We start from the raw sequence: 19,233 nt of genomic DNA on the forward strand, positions 1-19,233 counted from the left end.
GCCCCACCCGGGTGCCGGCCCCCGGCTCTGGGCGCGGGGCCACGTGTGCGGGCGGGAGGCGGCCCCGCGCCGCGCGTTTAAATGTCCCGCTCGGTGCGGGCCGCGATGTGCGCAGGGACGGGAGCGGCCGCGCCGTGAGGCAGGAGCTGCCCGCGGTTGGTGCCCGCAGTCGGTGCCGTGCCCCGCACGAGCTGCCCCGCCTCGTCCCCGCCGCCGTCGGGCGGGCACCGAGCGCCGCGCCCGCGCTGTGTCCGGGGAAGCTCCGGGGTGCTGAGCGCTCAGCGGGTCCCGGGGCGCGGCGGGGCCTTTCCGCGCCTCGTGGCTCTTTGTGGGGGCTGCGGCTCCCGGCTCCGCTCGTGCTCTCGGTCCGGCGGCGGGCAGCATGCGGAGGGAGAGGTGAGTCCGGCCGGCCCTGCGGGTAGGCCGGCTTCTCCGTTAGCGAGGCCGGGTGGGCGGCTCTTTCTTAACGCTTCTCGTTTCTTGGCAGCGACTGCGCGGAGGAGAAGGCTCCCGCCAAGGGGGAAGGGGGCGCCGAGGGGACCGTGCGGGCCCGCAAGAGAAAAGCCGATGTGGCCACGGTGAGTGCAGGCCCGGCGGGCGGCACGGCACGGCCTGGAGGGCGGTGCGGGCCTGGAGCTGCTCCCGCGGCCTTTTGTTGGGGGGTGGGTGGCCATGTGCTGCAGGGGGGGTGAGCGGCCCTAAATCCCTTCTTTTCTTTTTGTAGTTCCTACAGGATCCCGATGAAGAAGTTGCCAAAATTGAAATGAGTAGGAAAAAGCAATATGAAAGCCAGGTAATGACTGTGGCCTTAGATCACCTTCCTTTGGTCTTAGTAGCCTGTTGGTGCAGGATGTTGGTATTACACAGATATGCAGTTACCCCGTGTTGTGTGGTGGTGGTTGAGGGGACCACCAGCCCAGGCTGTTGAAGGCCACAAACCACCTTAGTGGCATGGCCTGCTTTGGAGCCTTTGCAAGGGATGAAGCCTACACTGCTTTAAACCATTACGTGAATGCTTCAGTGTACCTAAATGTCCCGGGGCTGCCAGGCTGTGCCCTACAAAAGCCTTCATACACACTTAGTTTTCCACACTGACGTACCTGGAGCCTTGTAGGAGTTCAGTGGTTCACTTACGTGCTGTATCCCGCAGGCCAAAGCATGCAGCCCTTTGGCACGCAAACAGAACCAAGTTTTGAGATGGATCTCTTTGTAACCCTGTCTTATGCTTACATATAACCTGGGAGAGAGGAAAGATCACTTGTTCCTCTTAGTTAGCTCTATTCTCATTGGCAAGTGTTTTTATTAGGTCGAGGGAGTACTTGAAGTTCCAGATTAGGAGTTTATAGTACTGGATACTACTGTGGTGGTGATGTGGGCTTTAGGCTTCTGCAGATGAAAGGGATGATTTGTTAAAAGCCTTTTATACTGTAGGCCAAAGAACAAATGAGGCTGCTCGCTGGGGTTGGTGGCCAGTGCCAGTTTCCAAATAGGACACTTGGCATGATCCAAGTTACTAAGTCAGACTGAACTCCAGTAGCATCCCCTAAACTTCTTAGTGCTGTTCTTAAGTTCTTCAATCTTGATACGTTAGTCGTGTTTATATTGGGTGCTTTATTGGTATCTGGTATTGAAAGCAAGATGCCTTTGTGCATTGAGATGCTTGCTCTAAATAAAAGAGCAAAATCAGCCTCTCGGAAGTAGGTTTATTCTTGTTTATGATTCTCTCCTGTGCATATGCACACACATGCTCACTCACTCTGTTGCAAGGACTTCAGCCAGTTAATGCACATGCAGGGTGATACTTAAGCTGCAAAAGTCATGATCAGGGAGTACAGACAGTACTCATTTGGTACGCGAGGCTATGCATAATGTGGCACATCTAACCAGAAGTGGCAGCTGGAAGTTCTAAGACTGAAGTGCTACCATAACAGATGGGCATCATTGTTTGGAATGGCCTCTGCTTGTTGCAACTGCGTACACTAGTTATCAGTCAACATATTAAGCAGGGCTCAAATGGTGAGCATTTAATGAGGGGATCTCTCCTTCCCTTCTGTCTTTCTTTTGTGCAGTATATTAAACTAATTTCTCACTACTGACAAGGAAGAGCTGCCTGTCCTTCACTGCAGACCCCTCCTTTAGCAAAACATTCTGGAAGAGCTTCTAATAAATGTTTATTCCATAATAATAAGGTACCATTGAAAAAACCCTTATTGCAATTGTAATTTGAAAAGCGGCTTGAAATATATTTTGCATACATTGATCTTCAGCTTTGGAAGTAGATACAGGGATACAGGCTTCCAATTTACTGGGGCTTTTTCTTTTTTCTTTTTCTTTCTATATGGTGTTGCTATTAAATGCTACTTCAGGAACGATAGGTATAGCAATATTCAGATAACTCAGGCAGGAGGCATCCAAAGTATTAATTTAGGAATTTTCCAAGCTGTCTTCAGGACGCTGGTGGGACTTTGGCCCTTTGATTCTGTAAACTGTAGATAAAAATGGATACCTGTGTATCAGTCTCTACACAGAGAAGGTTTTTTTGTTATGACAAAGTAGCCAGATTGTTACAGATCTGTTTAAAAAAGCTAACATTTGGCTGCACAGCAGCAGCTCTTCAGTCTATGGCTTGACACAAGCTATTCTCTGATATAAATTGCCATGGGCCACTAATGAGAATATGTTTATGGTTCCAGCAGCAGTATCGCAGGCTTGTATGATAGCCAGTGAGATAGTTATTCTGTTGAGGCACAACAATTCTAAAATGCAAGCAGCTATAAATCCTCTGCAGCCTGTTCCACGTGACTTCTACATTAAATAAACTGTTTACTGACACTAGGTTATACATGAGGCAAAATATCGTAGTCACATCCCACTTTATGGCATCTTCATAGTCAATTCATTAGTTTGCTTCTGTTGAACATAAGGCCTGAGTTCTTAATCAGAATGCTGTTACCCTTTATGTGATGGGAGGGTGGCTATATCATGAGGTTTGTGACAGCGGAATATTGCATCAATTCTGTGTTTGATTTTGGAGAACTGGCACTGCTGTCATTCTGTAAGCAATTCTCATATTAATTCTGGCTGCTTTCTATGGATGGATACACTTCCAAGGCTTTGCATAAAGCAAAGTTCATTTAACTTGATGAGAGTAATCCATGCAATTATGATAGAAAATGCGTGTTCTCCTGAATCTAGAGTGGAGAACAGAAACCAGAAATGATAAGAAATCTTGGGATGGGGCTACCTAATCTTTTTGGATAGAAAGGAGACAGAGCAAGCTTTCGGTAATCAGTTTTGATCAATTTCTCATTAGCCACTTTTCCATATTCTAGTCTTACTGTTGTCAAAATTTTCTATCTAATGATCTTAAAATGTCCTCTGAAGAGATTCTTTAACAAGCCTAGGTTGTTTCTGAAAGGTAAAATTAAAGAAACAAAACAAAAATGCAGCAGTGACTACAACAAAAACCTCATGCACTTACACAAGTGAACAATGTTACCTATATCCAAGTTGAGAGCCTGGCTTGGCCCCAATATTGGCAGGGCAATATTTAGACTCTTTCAAAGCCTATAAGTGCCAGAAGTTCCTATGCTGTTCAAAATGAATTGGAATGACTGAACTGTTGCTCTTCTTTCTCCTCTTCATTTAATAATTCTGGAATCTCTTTCTCATGGAAAAGCCCTGTACTTCAACCTCTGATGCTTCCTGTGAGTGAAAATTGACTTGAATTGTAGGTCTTAATGCTTTCTGATGGGCAGAGTAAGGCTGCAATCTAATAGTTGAAGTCTGTCTGCTCAGAAATGCTACATTTTGAGGTGAGACAACCTGACTTGGCTGACTTCTCCTGCTTGTTTGGGTTTCCATACTGAAAATCCAGGGACGCTGCTGTTTTTAGTGCAGTTCTGGGTTACTGTCATTTCCAACCCTCCTGTTGGCACCTTTTGCCCCTAGTAACTTTACTGGTGGCTCTGAGGGGCACAGGTGTCTCAGAACCTTGTGTGGCTGATTTCCTGAAGGCTCTGACTGCCACAGTGATCCAAATGGCCGGTACCTGCTCCATTTGGCGGCTGGCCTATGTGCCCAAAAGGTGTTGCAAAGTTCCACTTCAGTCAGTGTTTGGTACATGGTGACATGCTACAGAAAAATGAGGTATGGGAATCAGCTGCTGTGTTCCAGGTGTTTCTTCTAATGAGTGTTCTCATGTCCTACCTGTATCTAGTGCCTCATGTGCTTTAGGGCTTGCACTGTGCCAGCCCAGAGGAAGCTCTTCCGGATTGCCTCCCACCCTCCTCACCTTAAACTGTTTCACTTTCAGTAGCAGCTCAGCAGTCCTTTTATTTCCTTATGTTTAGTATGCGGTGTTCTGCAATTTCTTGATACTACTGCTTGGTTTCAGCTGAATATCTTGCTCAATCTGCTCTAAAGAATCAGGAATCTAATAAGCTCATCCACTCGACCAAAATACGTATAAAAACTGTGGTGTTTTTTCACTTCAGCTAATTCAGACTTCTGTCTCCTTTCTTGCTTTTGAAGGCCCTGCTTATTTGCTTCCATTCTTATCTCTGGCTGAGCTACGTGCTTCACTGTTACTTGTGTTCTCCCCCAGTTATATTGGTGAACTGTTATCTAGCAGCTTTGTTTTCACATTTAAGACATCTAAAAAAGTCTTGAATCTTGATTTGTTTCCTTATAGAAGATAGGAAGTGATGAAATCTCTCTCCAATCAGTGGCTGCATGGTATCTACTTTGGCTGAGAATAGTGGAACTTTTCTTTTAGCTACTGCTGGTGTAGTAGGCACCTTCAATTAGATCTAATGCATGGCTTTTCTGTTGGTTTGCTGATTAACCGATAAGGCACTGCTTCTCTTAATGCTGTTGGCAGCTGGACTTGCTGTGCAGCTGGGAGGACAAAGTGTGACTATGCTAGCTTTGAGGGAAAACAAAAATTAACTTAAAGCAATGCTAATGTGATGATCAAACTTTCACTTGATAGGAGATCTGTCAGTTTTGTAGTACGGATACTATTCTTTTTTCCTCTCCACTCCAACCTGAATTAAATCATGGCACGGGTGCATAAGTAGCTATGTTAGACTTCATGTAGAACTCTGGGAGGTGAAGCTGCCTCTCTATCTGAAGGTAATAGAATGCCATAGCTGCAAGAGATCTGTGGCTTTCATTTCTGAAGTCAGTGGTTTTTGTTTCTGAAGCTGGAGCCAGGGGAAGCCATTTTGCTGGAAAGCGGCGTCACTTGTAGCAGTGATGGCAAAAATCAGGTGTGGAAGGGGCACATTTTTCATTTAGAAAAAATTGCCAGGGGCAAATTTTGCATATAGGGCATTTTGGTAATGCCTAATGAGTCTTCTGTTTCTGGGTTTGTTTTTTAATTGTTATTTCTTGAAGCATATAATGATTCTTGTTAAGGATTTATGTCCCTTCAGTGCTGCAGAATAGGTCAATTTGCAGCAAGATGGCTGACTTTGCTCTTTAACAGAAATGCCTAATTTCAACTTGCTTAGGTATGATAATGTGGGGCTGAGTTTGTATTCTACAGTGAAAGAAAATGAACAGTATTTTCCCGGGGAACTGAGAGTTACTGGTGAGAGCCCAGTGAAGGACCTTGAGACAGTGAAAGGAAGGGGGCACCTCTCCTGTGAGGATGGCTTGGAGGTGAGCAGGCTCAGGGATATCTCATCAATGTATATAAACACCTGAAGAGAGGGTGAAAGAAGATGGAGCACTTTTTAGTGGTGCCCATTGGCAAGACAGGAGGCAGTGGGCACAAAATAAAATGCAGGAGGTTCCTTCTGGACATCAGGAAATTTTTACTGTGAGGGTGAGCAGAGCACTAGAACAGGTTGTGACTAGAGGATGAGGAATCTTTTTAGAGATGCTCAGAACTGTGGATGTGGTCCTGGGCAACCTGCTGTAAGTGGCCCTGCTTCAGCAGAAGCATTGAGCCAGATGATTTCTGCAGGTTACTTTCAGCTTCTGTGGTTCTGTATGGTCTAAAGAGGTAATCACAGTTTGTTGTGGTTTATTTCAAGTGGGCTGTTATTTACATCTCAAATCATTACTTTTACAGCCATAGTGTAAAATCTTCTCTTTCATTTTATAGCTGTCCTGGAATAACATTAACAAAGATCCCCATATGCTGATTCCTACTCCAGATAAAGATGATGATCCAGTTGGTGTTGATTATGCTCACTTCATACATCTGAACGTTGCTTCAACTAGATCTTCACCGCTACCAATTCTGGGGTGAGTTTGCTGTTGATTTGCTGCTGTTTCTCTGCCTTCCTTTGGTTTGTTTCTCTGCCTTTCTTATGGTTTGAGACTAAGCATGTTCATCTGTCTTAGCTGGGCAAACAGAGATGATGTATGGAAAAACATGATAAACAAAGAGGAGACATATGTGAGGGATAAACTATATATGCAAAGGCACCCTCTCCTGCAACCTAAAATGCGAACAATCCTTCTAGACTGGCTAATGGAGGTAAGCTTTTTTGGGTCTGTGACTACTTTAAGTGTGCTTTTGATAAAGTATGCTAATAACTGTCATCTGCACTTATCATGATGTTTCATAATTCATGTAGCACTAGCTACTTGTCTTCTTATTACGTTTGTCAATGAATGGTACCAAATTAAATATATGTATTCAAATATGCACACGGTGGATTGATTTGATGGTACGTGAACTGACCGTATATTGAGATATTAATTTAAATGAATTGTGTATAATAATCAGTTTGTCCCTAAAGCTCCACAAGGTAACTTCAATGTCACGCAACAGATTAAATCTGCGTGATTATTTAAGTTACTGTGACTAGGAATGTGTGGTGTCTTATAGACTAGATGAATCTCACAACATAGAGTGATAGAATGGGTCAGGCTGGAAGGAACCATAAATATCATGTAGTTTCAACTCCTTGCCATAGTCAGGGCCACCTTTCACTAGACCAGGTTGTCCAAGACCCCATCCAGCTTGGACTGGAGTGCTCCCAAGGATGGGGCATCAACTACTTTCCTGGTTTCAGTGCCTCACCACGCTCTACGTAAAGAACCTCTTCCTAACATCTAATCTAAATTTATGCTCTTTTAGTTTAAAGCCATTAGTTACCCCATGCTCTATCACTATATTTCCTGACAAAAAGTCCCTCCCCATCTTTCTTGTAGGCCCTTCAGATACTCGTAGGCTGCTACAAGTTCTCCTGGAACTTTCTTCTCTGGTATTGGCTTGTAGAATGTATAGCAAGTCTGCTGTCTTTATGGGAGTACTTTTGGTGTTTGAATGATTTGATATAATCTCTGCTCTTGATTCTAAAGCAGTTGTGAGAATTTTCTCATCTGAGGTATTGAAATAATGCGTGTTTGTGAATATGAGGAACTGATGTTCCAGTACTGTCATAGCACGCTCCCATTTCATAGAAGTGCTTTCACTTGGGTTTATCTTCATGAGAGGGGGGATTTACTGTAGTGCTGGTCATCTTGTGAGTCAAAGGAAACAGCTTAGCTCCTGCTCTTAGTTAACATGTCAGGTTTAGTATCAGTGAAGCAGAAGTCAAATATGAAATTGAGAAACCTAGACGTGTTTTGAATAAATCTGTAGCATCTGATGTTGACTCTCTAACGCTGTTCTTCATCTTTGTCTCTCTAGGTTTGCGAAGTCTACAAGCTTCATAGAGAAACTTTTTATTTAGCACAAGATTTCTTTGATAGGTTTATGGCAACACAACAGAATGTTGTAAAAACACTATTGCAACTTATTGGGATCTCTTCTTTATTCATAGCAGCAAAGCTTGAGGTAAATATCTCTGGTGTTTATCTAAACTTAAAAATGTGATTGGACAAACAGCGCACTTACTGTACACTAAATGCATTTTGGCTAGCTTTTATTTTCAAAATCCTTCCTATATTTTTAGATTTGGCTAAAATTAGGGCTAGCTAAGACACCACTATCTTTATTTTAAAAGAATAGTCTCTTCAGTGTTAGAATCATTCAAAATGTTTTTAATCATTGTTGCTAAATGAGTTTTTGGCTGGCTGCTCTATGCAGAGACCACTTGTAGCAATTCTGCTGTTGGTGGAGTACCTACTGGATAATACAATCCAAGCCGTTTTTATTTACTGGCACAAACTGAGCTATTAAAATAGGGCTTCTAAACTTCTCACTCTTTGTCTTTTAAGAGGCTTATTGATGTTTGATTTGTTCCTAAGCACAAATTATATTGCTGCTGTTGTAGTTGAACCCAGCAGGTGGCTCAGCACCACAGTCATTTGCTCACTCCCCCCTTCCCAGTGGGCTCACTGGGGGAGAGAATCAGGGGGGAAAAAATGTATAACTTGTGGGTTGAGATAACACTATTTACTAAGACAGAAAAAATAAGAAGGCTAATAGTTACAGATATGTATAACATATATGTATATATATATATATATACACATGCATAACAAGCAATGGGCAAGCAATTGCTCAGCGCCCCACAGCCAATGCCCAGCTAGCCTCCCAAGCAGTGGAAGAGAGTGAGATGAACTTCCACCCCCTCCGAACGCCTCCTGCATGATGTCATAGGGTACGGAATATCCCTTTGGCTGGTTTAAGTCAGCTGTCATAATTCTGTTCCCTCCCAGCTCCTTGGGCCCTTTGCTGAGAATGGCCTTGGCTCCGTAAAACACTGCTCAGCAGCAGATGTACACATTGGTGTGTAATCAACATTGTTTTTCTCCTGGAAGCGAAACATAGCATCATACCTGACTTTGTGAAGAAAGTATTTCCAACCCAGCTGGAACTAAGACAGCTGCTTAATCATTAGGCTTCATTGTAGAACTCTGCTTAAGGTGAAGCTTACACTTGTTGAGCAGTTAGGCCAGGTTGTATCCTCATGTTGAAAAGCAGCTTGGTTCTGATGGCAGTGTTTGAGGGGCTCTCTGTGATCTGTTTCCTATTCACTGGAGTATCCGTGGTTAATTAATATTTGTTTGCTACTTACAAGACCTGAGGTCGTTTCTCTAACAGCTTTTGTAGGGCCGTATACCCTGGTAGGTGTGCAAACATCTGTGACCAGTAGAGCTGTATCTAAATACAAGAGATAAAAGATGTTTTCCACAGGCTGCATTGAAATAATCCTGATGCCATTTACAGTATGCTGTATGCACCTCAGTGATGCAGTCAGTCAATACATGTTGTACTGATCTATCAGAAGTCAAAGGTGAAAACTATCCACAGAGAGGCTGAAAAAGAAATCTATATATATTAAAGGCAGAGGAGAACACAATGAGTTAGGATGGGAAGGAGGGTTATTTTCCTTCTTTTCCCCTGTTATCTATTTTGAAATGCTGGAGTGGCACTGGGATGTTCTTCTCAGTACATGGGAGGACTGGTTAGGACCTATTTGTTTAACTGAATACTTGATTTTTTTTCTGTCTCTCAGGAAATTTATCCACCCAAGTTGCACCAGTTTGCCTATGTTACAGATGGAGCTTGTACAGAAGATGAAATCCTCAGTATGGAATTGATCATTATGAAGGTAATATTTCAAAGTGGAATTTGTCCTTTTTTTGTCTTAAAGGTATAGCATAATCAGACTAAAAGCAAGAGCCTCAGTTAATCTTATGTGCTGGTAAGAGACAATTTCTAATTAGAAAACAGTGTCCTCTAGGTAACAGGTGATTTAAAGCATCCATCAGTACACAAGTATTTAACAAAATGAATTGTTTCCTTCTATCAGCAGGAGGGAGGTATGGGAAAGAATTGATTTGCGTGTTCCAAAAATGCCTTGCCCAGCTTACTGCCTAGAGTAAATAAAGCTGCGTGGTCTCAGTTAGGAACACTTTGTTAATACTCAAGTGCTGTGTATGTCTACTCTTGCAGGCTCTTAATTGGAACTTAAATCCACTGACAGTTGTATCGTGGCTAAACATTTACTTGCAAGTTGCCTATTTAAATGAGCTTTACGAGGTATTGTTGCCACAATATCCACAACAAATATTTGTACAAATAGCAGAGGTAAGACCGATTCCATCCTCTAAATACTATTTCATTTGAAAAAAAATATTGTTTTGCAATAGACTTATTAAACATCTGTCATCTTGTAGCTCTTGGATCTCTGTGTGCTGGATATTGGCTGCTTGGAGTATACATATGGTGTACTTGCAGCTTCTGCTTTGTACCACTTCTCCTCATCCGAGTTGATGCAGAAAGTTTCAGGTACGTAAGAGTGGTATTTACAGATTGCCTAATGTATTTACAAACATGAAATCTTAAATCAGGCGGGTAAGCCTATGTCCTGTCTTCTAGGTTATGAATGGTGTGAGATAGAGGAATGTGTAAAATGGATGGTTCCATTTGCTATGGCTATAAGGGAAGTAGGAAGCTCCAAACTCAAACACTTTAGAGGTATAGCTCCTGAAGACTTGCACAATATACAGACGCACATAAACAGCTTGGATTTGCTGGTATGTATATGCATACTGAAGGCAAAAACTGCCTAAAATCTCTACGTATTGTTTTGTCTTTGGTTAGAACATAAATTGAGTTCAAGTGAAGCATTATCAGATTGAGATGGAGTGTATGCTGACTGTAGGAGGCCTAAGATTGTATGTTGTTTCAAAATTACCAGGGAAAAGATCTGACTTGTACAGTACTTAGTATAAAAGGGTGATTTTAGCCCGTTATGTCAAAGGACAAATAATTACTTTAGAAATGGGAAGCATATTTCTGCCTTTTCAGATACTGTATTGTATACTAGGCCTTTATCTATAGGAAATGTGGGTAACATAACCTCATCTGGTGAAAGAGAATATTAACTAATCACTTGAGAGTGATCTTGTGGGGCTCTTGTGTGACGGTGGTTGACAAGAAGCTGAGCAACAGTTTTTAGCTTGACAAACTTGCAGAGGACCAAAATCGTGTCAATCAATTTGTACTTAAACTATTGGTTTTTTTAATTGTAATTAATTTTTATGTTATCTGGTTATAATAGAAGTTAAATCTATTAGTATTCAGCAGCTTCTTAATTTTCAATCTTGAAGATCCTGTAATGCTGACAGTCAGTTTCCAGAAGTTAATGTTAATTTCTTGGAGTTTATATTCACTGGCTGTTGTGTACTGTATTCATCTGATAGATGAGCAAGCAGGAGATAAGTATTAAATTCTTCAGCCCCGAGTTACGTTATTGATCTGCTGCGTGAATACACCCAAGTGAAGATTTTTATCTTTTTTCCCTCTTTTCCTGTGCCGCCTCCAGGACAAAGCTCAAGCAAAACAAGCCATATTGGCTGAGCAAAATAGGACTTCACCTTTCCCCACTGGTGTCCTTACGCCACCACAAAGCAGTAAGAAGCAGCCTGCTGGACTGAAGCCGATATGACTGTATGAACCGTTTACAGACGATTTTGCTGAAGTGCCTGTTCTGCTGGTTTTAACTCCTGCTCCGTTATGGAAATGCTGCCGGTGACATTCATAAGCTTTTATGGAATTTGGAAAGGAAACCTTATCTTTCTCACCACAGAAGATTTTTTTTTTTCTATTTGAAATATTTTTATTGAACTTTTTATTGAAAGTATTTTATAGAAATGGATCGAATACGTCAGCCACTTAAAAGAACGCCGAAGAGTGCTCCAAATGCTGCTATTGAGGGTGATGCTTGATGTGACCAACTGTTCAGAAAAAAAGGCTTCAAGTTTAGGTTATTTGCCTGTTTGTCTTTTGAATAACCAGCAGTTCCACTGTCCCCTGTTGACAGCTGGGCAAAATGCTGAGCAAGGAGACGTTTCAAAGCCTCTTTTTCAAATGGTTGGCTTACAACCTGATGCCTTTAAAAAACAAACAAACAGAACTCTTTATTGTAAATGCTGCTATGTCTCTGTGTATCCATTTTTAATAAAAATGCTGTCTAAGACAGCTGGTTTTATGTATATTCCTATTTTTCTTTTGATTATGGTCAGCTAAGGTTTTTCAGACTGTGACCACTAGTGTAGTGTGGGAATTGGGTGCAACAAATATAGTAACTATCATCTTATTTATTTAGCGCTACTAGCTTACCAATGCAAGTTTCATTTTTGGATGCTGAGATGAATTTTTATGTTGATTTAAATTTTCCTTATTGAGTTGCACATGACAAGAGAGGGGATAATAAACGTGACAGGTGTTTGGGGAATCCTTGCACAACAGGTGTGCTAACGATCAGTGTGTTGGGAACTTCTCGAGTCAGTATTGTATTTAATAGCAATAAACAATGGGGAAAGAAGCTTGCCTTTATTTTAAATGTAATGGTTTGAACTTTGGGATTTTGGCATATACTTTGACAACGAGTAATCTGCGAAATTGAGTTCTGGGATGGTGTGTGCCTGTAAATGCGTTGTTTTATAGGAAGAATAGTCCTTGTCCTTTGCGGCATCTGGGAGTTCCTAGTAAGACCGTTTCTGATGAAAAGGGAAATAGATGCAATATCAGTTACTGACTTTTCATGGCGCTCATTTTGAAGGACTGTTCCACAACACTGAGAGCTTTTATGGCTATCGCAGGATTCACCGCATCCCGTCGATCACTTAGATGCTACATTTGTATTTCTGGAAGCTGCTTCTCTGCTGATGGTTAATTTTCTAAATGTAAGTTTCCACCAACACTGCTTTTAAGTTATTCTCCCTTTCCATTCTCCCCGACCCAATATTCTGATAAATGTTAAAGCTCTGATATAATAAATATGCCTGCTGTAACTAATGGTAAGCAAATTATTTGGTGCTGCTGGCTTTTTTTTTTTTCTCCTCTTGCAATGAATGGTTGTAAATTCTGTATTAACAGCTGTAGGTATAAGCTGAACAAGTGTGCTGGTGCCAGATCAGAGAGGCTTTCATTTCTTGGAGTGCTACATATCCCGGCCAAGCAAACTTCATTTGCCCATTAACAAGCATTTGTAATGATGGAGGAGCTGTCAAGACACATTTCAATACTTGTTCTTAAACATGGAGCCCAAGACTTGAGGAGAGGGAAGAAAGCAGAACAAACAAACAAACAAAACCAAGAACAGTGCCTCTGAGAGGTGCTCTCTGGGCTTAGTTTTTGAATCTCTCACCAAGCACCAGCTTGGGAGTTCCTGGTACTCTTTAGTGCTTAGTAGAAGTTTCTAAAGTTATATTTAGTTTGACTGGCTCTACGGACAGATTATACTTCATTACTTCTAACTTCAAGAAAATATTCTGTAAATGCATCACAGATGTGGTAAATGCTAACTCTCAGTTTAAGCTAAAGGTGACTTTCTGGTTAACATCACTCAGCTGTGATTGCAGGTGTCCCTCGTTCTTTGGGCTGTGTGGGACAGCTATCTGCTATAGTTATATATACTCCTACTTGTGTGAAGTTGTTCAAGTAACCGGCCTCCTTCTAAATCCCTTCTCTGCTTTTGATGGTGATCCTGCTGATGTGAAAACTTTTTCACTCTTCAGAGGTCAGTGTTATTTCTAAGTGGTCTGCTTGGAGTGGAGCTCTCTGCTCTGAGAGCACCCAGGTACCAATACAGTCGTGTGCCAGAGATGCTGTACTTTCCAAATAGATTGTAGATTTATTTCCTCTTTCTTACACTTTAAGAATGTCTTGTATCTGGTTGTATTACAGTATAATTGTGTGTGTGTGCCTGTCTGAGTGTGCTTATTTAGGGTTCTTCAAAAGTAAGATCAGAAGGAGGGATTTCCCTCTCTATTTTCGCCTAAGAATCCTGTTCTCATAGATTCTGTCTGGACCAACTTGGAGATGGATCTGCATTAGCAAGAAGGAAGCAGGCAGACCTGCTGATGAGGTAAGAGATAGATAATGTTTCTGCAAGCTGTCTCAAACCCGTTTCCCTGGGTGGTGGGGAGAGGAACCCACTAACATGCAGTGCTGCTCACTGAAGGCAGCGTGGGGCCTGGAATGGGAAACAGCAATTCAACTGCATGTTGCTGTGCACTTTTGAGCTTGAAACTGTCTCTCCCTTTAATAGCTACAAGCCAGCATAAAGCATGCTGCAAAATAAATTGAATTCTGTGCTAACCCAAGTGGTATATGATTATCTCCTTCCTCCTGAAAGGTTTGCCATAACTATGCATCAAAGCCTCACCTTGGTCTGAAAGCTGGGGGCATTAGAGGAACTTGGAGCGAGAGAAAGGACTCCAGAGCTGATTTTCTATTGCTACTGCTATAAAACTGCCCTTGAATGTTTGCTGTGGCTGTGACTGTGTTGAAGGAAGCAACCCTAAATTAGTGAGTGGGGTTGTAATTGTGAGCTGGGCTTAGGGAACGGGTTAGTAGAAAGGTTGGAAATGCATGGGGTCAGCACAGTGGTTTTGCCTGCTGCTAAGATTTTGGAAATACTGCAATTATCTAATAGTAATACATAGATTCTAATGCTACTCAGACCCTCCCCCTCCTGTCCCATTAAAAAAAAAAAAAGAATTGAATTAGATCTTACTGTTAAAGCACAAAAACTGTGTCAAGTTTAGAACTGTCTTCTACCGACACAACTAATATTTAATCAAACATTTAATTAAGACTGTAGAATATTGCAATACCGTGTAATCTGCCTCCTTTCAGTCTCTTGAAATAATCAGTTCAAGCCGAGCACAAAAGAAAAACTTCGTATAGGAAGCTTTTCATTTCTGTTTATGGTGAGTTTAGATTGGAAAAAGCAATGAAGTATTGTTTGTAGGCTGAATGAAGCTGAGGTTTTCAAGTCTGCAGACCAGCACGTTTGAGGGCACGTGAGATCAAATGGCTATCAGAGGAAGAAAGGAAGACCTTCCTGATCTCAGAGGGCTGTGGTTCTAAAACTGCCGGCAGTTCAGAGAAACAGACTGGGTATAAGAAGTGGGTGTCTATGTGGGAACTGTTTTTGCTGTAGTGAGCAGGATATGCTCTTGTTACATGCATGGTGAGAAGGTCAGTGTATCTTTAATTACTGACTGCTTTCTTAAGTTTCAGCAGAGCTCCCCTCAGTGTTCCTTTGGGGACATGTGCTAGATAGACCTGTGCCTCCTCTTCCCAGATGTTTCAGTTCTTAATTATCTTTGGTAGAGAAACAAGAGCTTCATTTCTTAAATTTTCATGGGCATTGGAAAGAGGAAGAGCTTGTGCATTTCTGATAGTATTCATAAATGTGGTGAGGAACCTCTGCTTTAGATCTAAATGCCTTTAATGCCTTGCCGTGCTTCAATTGGCCTGTTTGTTTTTTGTTTGTGATTTTAATCACAAACTTTAACAATCTTCCAGAGGGAGGAAAACAGGGCTGGTCATTTTCTGGGAAGTCCTGCAGCTGGAGCACCCACCACAGCTGTCACTATGGCAGTGCCAAAAGCACAACTTGGGATGTCATCTTCGTCTCCACTGGAGGTAGATTGATTTCAGCTTCTGGATTGGATCCCATAGTAACCCCGCTAGACAGAAAGGTGCAGTACAGTGTTTCATTTTGTAATTCCATGCAAGGTATTTTGCATTTTTCAAGTGGGTAACCTACCTGGATGTTAGCTTCTGCAGCTTGGACCCTCAGCACCATTTTACTGTATGCCTGTGCATTCATTGTCCAAGTACCTACAGCTGTCAGTGTGATGTCTGACCACACAGCTCACTGTGGGGCCTGGTTGTTAACGCTTCATTTAAAGGTTGGTCTGAGAATAAACAAGTTGTTCTCTTGTCTCAGCCAGCTCTGCATGGTGTTGATTTCTGGCACTTGAGGCTGGTATCCCTGGGCTTGCAGGGGGTATTCCTTCTTACACGAGCCAGGATGATGATGTTATCTTAGCAGAAGTCAAGATAAACTGTCTAAGCCTTGGTTTGGGCAGCCCAGTTGTCAGCAATGGGCTAGCAAGAAAAATGCTTTGATTTTGGCCAAAATCTTGCAAAATGTGCCAAAGGTTAGCTCATCCTCCATGGTTTTATTGGTATTCTGGGCTTCAGTCTGGTGATTAGTAATGGCCATGTTTAATATATGAGTTCATACGTCTGTTTGGGTGAGTGTGGAAGGTCTGTGAGGCACAAACAGGCTGTCTTGGCCTGGCTGACAATGAGCGAGCACTTCGATATAAGGAAGGGAGAGTTGGTAACAGTCATTAACATTACAAAGTACCCCACAGACCATTTCAAATTCATTTGAGTATTTTTTAAGCAAATGTTTTCCCCTCAGAAATGGTAGCAGAACTCTCTGCTGAATGTTTTATGGCCTGGTCCATCCATGTCTGCGTGGGCTGGGAGAAGCGCCTGGGTGTCTCTGGGCTTCCAATGGGTGGTTTCTCCTGAAACCTTCTGGTAGAGGTTGTTTGCCTGCATATGTGCTGATTATTTGTTTGATTTTTAGCATGGTTTCCTATCAAAACTAGGCTCACAGGGATTCTTTTTCTTCCTTTCTCTTGGCTTCCCACACTGGACTCACTGACTTAGTTGGGGCAGAGAAGAGACACACGAGATGGCCAGGCTTCTTGCTGTCCCATCTCGCCAGGCCAGAGCGGGCACAAGGAGATGGTGGTTAAGGATGGGAGCCAGAACAATCATTAACAACAATTAAGTACCAAATGTGCAGATTACTGACAGGTTGTTGTTACAGCTCTAGAGGAAATACAATTAATAAAACTCACCCACCCACACCACAAGCCGGTGCTTTCCTACCGCCTGCCATGTCTCTCTCATCTGGTGCTGCAGCCCTGCCCTCAGTCAGCAGCCTCGGACAACATTAACATTTGAATTAACATAAAATCCCTTTCTGGAATCTGTTAACGTGTATAATATTGCCATATTTTGTGTGATCATTGCATTTTTTCTGTCAGTGTGAGCTCGGTGAGGGTTTTTTTTCCAAATGATACCAAACATAGACCTATTATGCTGCAAAAATCATGTATTTGTCTAATGATTTCCCATTGGTATCTTTGTTGCTATGAACCAAAGCGTTAAACAGAAGCCAGCGCGTTAACGCGGTGTTGTTCTACATAATAAATTTGAATATCCCCAGATGAATATTTTTAACAGGGATTCTCAGAATGAAATGAAGGCGATGCTGGGGTATTAATAATTACTTAAGATCATTTTTTGACATTTAATGTCGACATCTGAAATATTTCCTTTAATTTTTTTTGGTTGCCTCTGCAAACAGAAACGATGGCATTTGTCCTAGAAAAGGCTGGATGGACAAATAACGTTTTTACTCATAATGAAATGAGAAGCAATAAAGAAAATGTGCTAAATGTCAACAGTAAAGCATATCTTCTGTTTGTGTATTATGAGAATATACCCCAAAATGACACACGCGTAGAAAAACCTCTAAGTGACTTAATATGTTTGAATATTAATGGTTTGAATGTTAATCCAGTGCAATGGTTCCATTTTTTCTATATATATTTTTTTGAAGATTGGCTATTTAAAGACATTATTACCTCAATAAATTTTCTATGGTCACTGTGGTAGCCACAGTATGAAGAATAATCATCATAAATCTGAATTTACAAAATATCACCAAAATTGCACAGATTTGCTGGGAGAAACAAAAGATGAACTGTATGTTTCCTAACTCGATGCATTTTGGCCTTGCAGGAGCTGTATGTACAAAGCCACAGCAGATGGGACCTGCAGGACAACCACAGGCATCGCTCGTGCCCCACATCTGTAACACGCTTGGGTCTGTGTGATAATAACAATGGAGTTAAATCCAGCTGGCAAGTGGTTGTAAGTGCTGTTCCCAAGGAGTCAGTATTGAAGCCTATCCTGTTTAATATCTTTACTGAGGATCTGGATGAAGGACTTGAGTGTGCCCATGGTGAGCTGAAGATGACACCGGGTTGGGAGGTGGAAGTGTCGATCTGCTTGGGGGTAGGAAGGCCCTGCAGGGGGATCTGGATGGGCTGATCTTTGAGCTGAGGCCAATGAGATGAAGTTCAACAAGACCAAGTGCCAGGTCCTGCACTTTGGTCACAACAGCTCTATGCAAAGCTACAGGCGTGGGGTAGAGTGGCTGGAAGTCTGTGCTGAGGAAAAGGACCTGGGGGTGTTGGTTGATGCTCAGCTGAACAAGAGCTGGTAGCGTGCCCATGTGGCCAAGAAGGGGCATACAAATGATGGACCAGGGCAAGAAGAGACACCCAATGGCTCCTACGCCCAACATCAGCCCAGGGCCCATAGCAATGCCCACAGGTTCCTTGCAGGAGTCCAGCACAGCCCCATGATCCTGCTGGGGACACGGAGCTGGGACACAAGCTCCACCTTGTGTCCTTACATCTGAGAGCAGATGAGTGGGCCACTGTTAGGCCCATAACAAGCACAGTGCCCTAATGATGAATTACAGCCTTCCTTTTCATATCTACAACTGACTTTGACATGTGTAGCCACAGCTGGCCCTACTTCTACAGTTTTATTAGATAAATCTGATTGATGAGGGGTTGCTTTTTTTTAATTCCTCTCAATCTCTTTAAATTAAAAAAGGAGAGAGAGAAGTTGAAAAGAGCTGTAATTGCAAGTGAGCACTATAGAAACCTACAGCCAGCAGGCATGCTTCAAAGGCAGCAGGAACAGCCTGGACCCTTTAGTTGCTGGCTAGCAGGGATTCAAATTCGCCTACATGATGTCTGTGTTTTAATTTTGATCCGTACCAAAAGAGCTTAATTGGAAGGTGCAGTCTATTTTTTGATGTTGATGTCCTTTTCATAGAACTGTGGAATCATTTGAGTTGAAAGGGACCCCTAAAGGTCATCTCGTAAAGCTCCCCTGCAGTGAACAGGGATGCCTATGGCTCCATCAGGTGCTCAGAGCCTGGTGCAGCCTCACCTTGAGCACTTATAAGATGGGGCATCCATCTCCTCTCTGGGCAGCCTGTTCCAGAGCCTCACCAACCTTACTGTGAAAAACTTTCTTCCTTACATCCAATCTAAATCTCCTCTCTTTAAGTTTGAAGCTGTTTCCTCTTGTCCCACCACAACAGACCCTGCTAATGACTCTGTCTCCTTCTTTCTTACAGCCCCTATTTAGATACCAGTTCCACAAGCGTGGCTGTTGCCAGAGGTGGCCTTGGTGGGATGGAGCAGGAATCTTGGCAGCAGGCACAGGGCTGCTGTGTGTCCCTTCAGGGAGAGACAAGCATGGCAGAGCTTGGTGAGGAACCTTTTGGAGCACAGGAAGACAGGAGGGCTTGGCCAAGGAGGGATATGTCTGCCCCCGTCCCATCCCCATCCTTGCAAGGAGCAGGTGTGGAGCTGCACCTTTCTCCAGCTTCCCTGCGGCCTGCCTGG

The 19,233-nt window shown here is 42.7% G+C and overlaps 1 protein-coding gene across 1 annotated transcript; it reads left to right on the top strand.

Annotated features, from left to right (window-relative positions):
• Positions 1-47: 47 nt before the first annotated feature.
• On the top strand, positions 48-12,732 carry CCNE1 (cyclin E1). The gene is made up of 11 exons (XM_015874087.2): positions 48-396; positions 488-578; positions 725-793; positions 6,116-6,258; positions 6,358-6,493; positions 7,655-7,801; positions 9,429-9,524; positions 9,869-10,003; positions 10,093-10,204; positions 10,295-10,452; positions 11,244-12,732. Exons 1-11 carry the CDS (start codon positions 383-385, stop codon positions 11,364-11,366), a joined length of 1,224 nt encoding a protein of 407 aa, XP_015729573.1. The 5' UTR covers positions 48-382; the 3' UTR covers positions 11,367-12,732.
• The last annotated feature ends 6,501 nt before the right edge of the window (positions 12,733-19,233 follow it).

This window comes from Coturnix japonica, chromosome 11 (genome assembly GCF_001577835.2).
Source record: "Coturnix japonica isolate 7356 chromosome 11, Coturnix japonica 2.1, whole genome shotgun sequence".
Lineage (NCBI taxonomy): Eukaryota > Metazoa > Chordata > Aves > Galliformes > Phasianidae > Coturnix > Coturnix japonica.

Excerpts from the sequence above, each read along its gene's own strand:
- CCNE1 (XM_015874087.2), top strand. Across the intron at positions 6,494-7,654 it reads TTCTAGACTGGCTAATGGAG|GTTTGCGAAGTCTACAAGCT; the intron begins GTAAGCTTTTTT and ends TTGTCTCTCTAG. Across the intron at positions 7,802-9,428 it reads TCATAGCAGCAAAGCTTGAG|GAAATTTATCCACCCAAGTT; the intron begins GTAAATATCTCT and ends TCTGTCTCTCAG.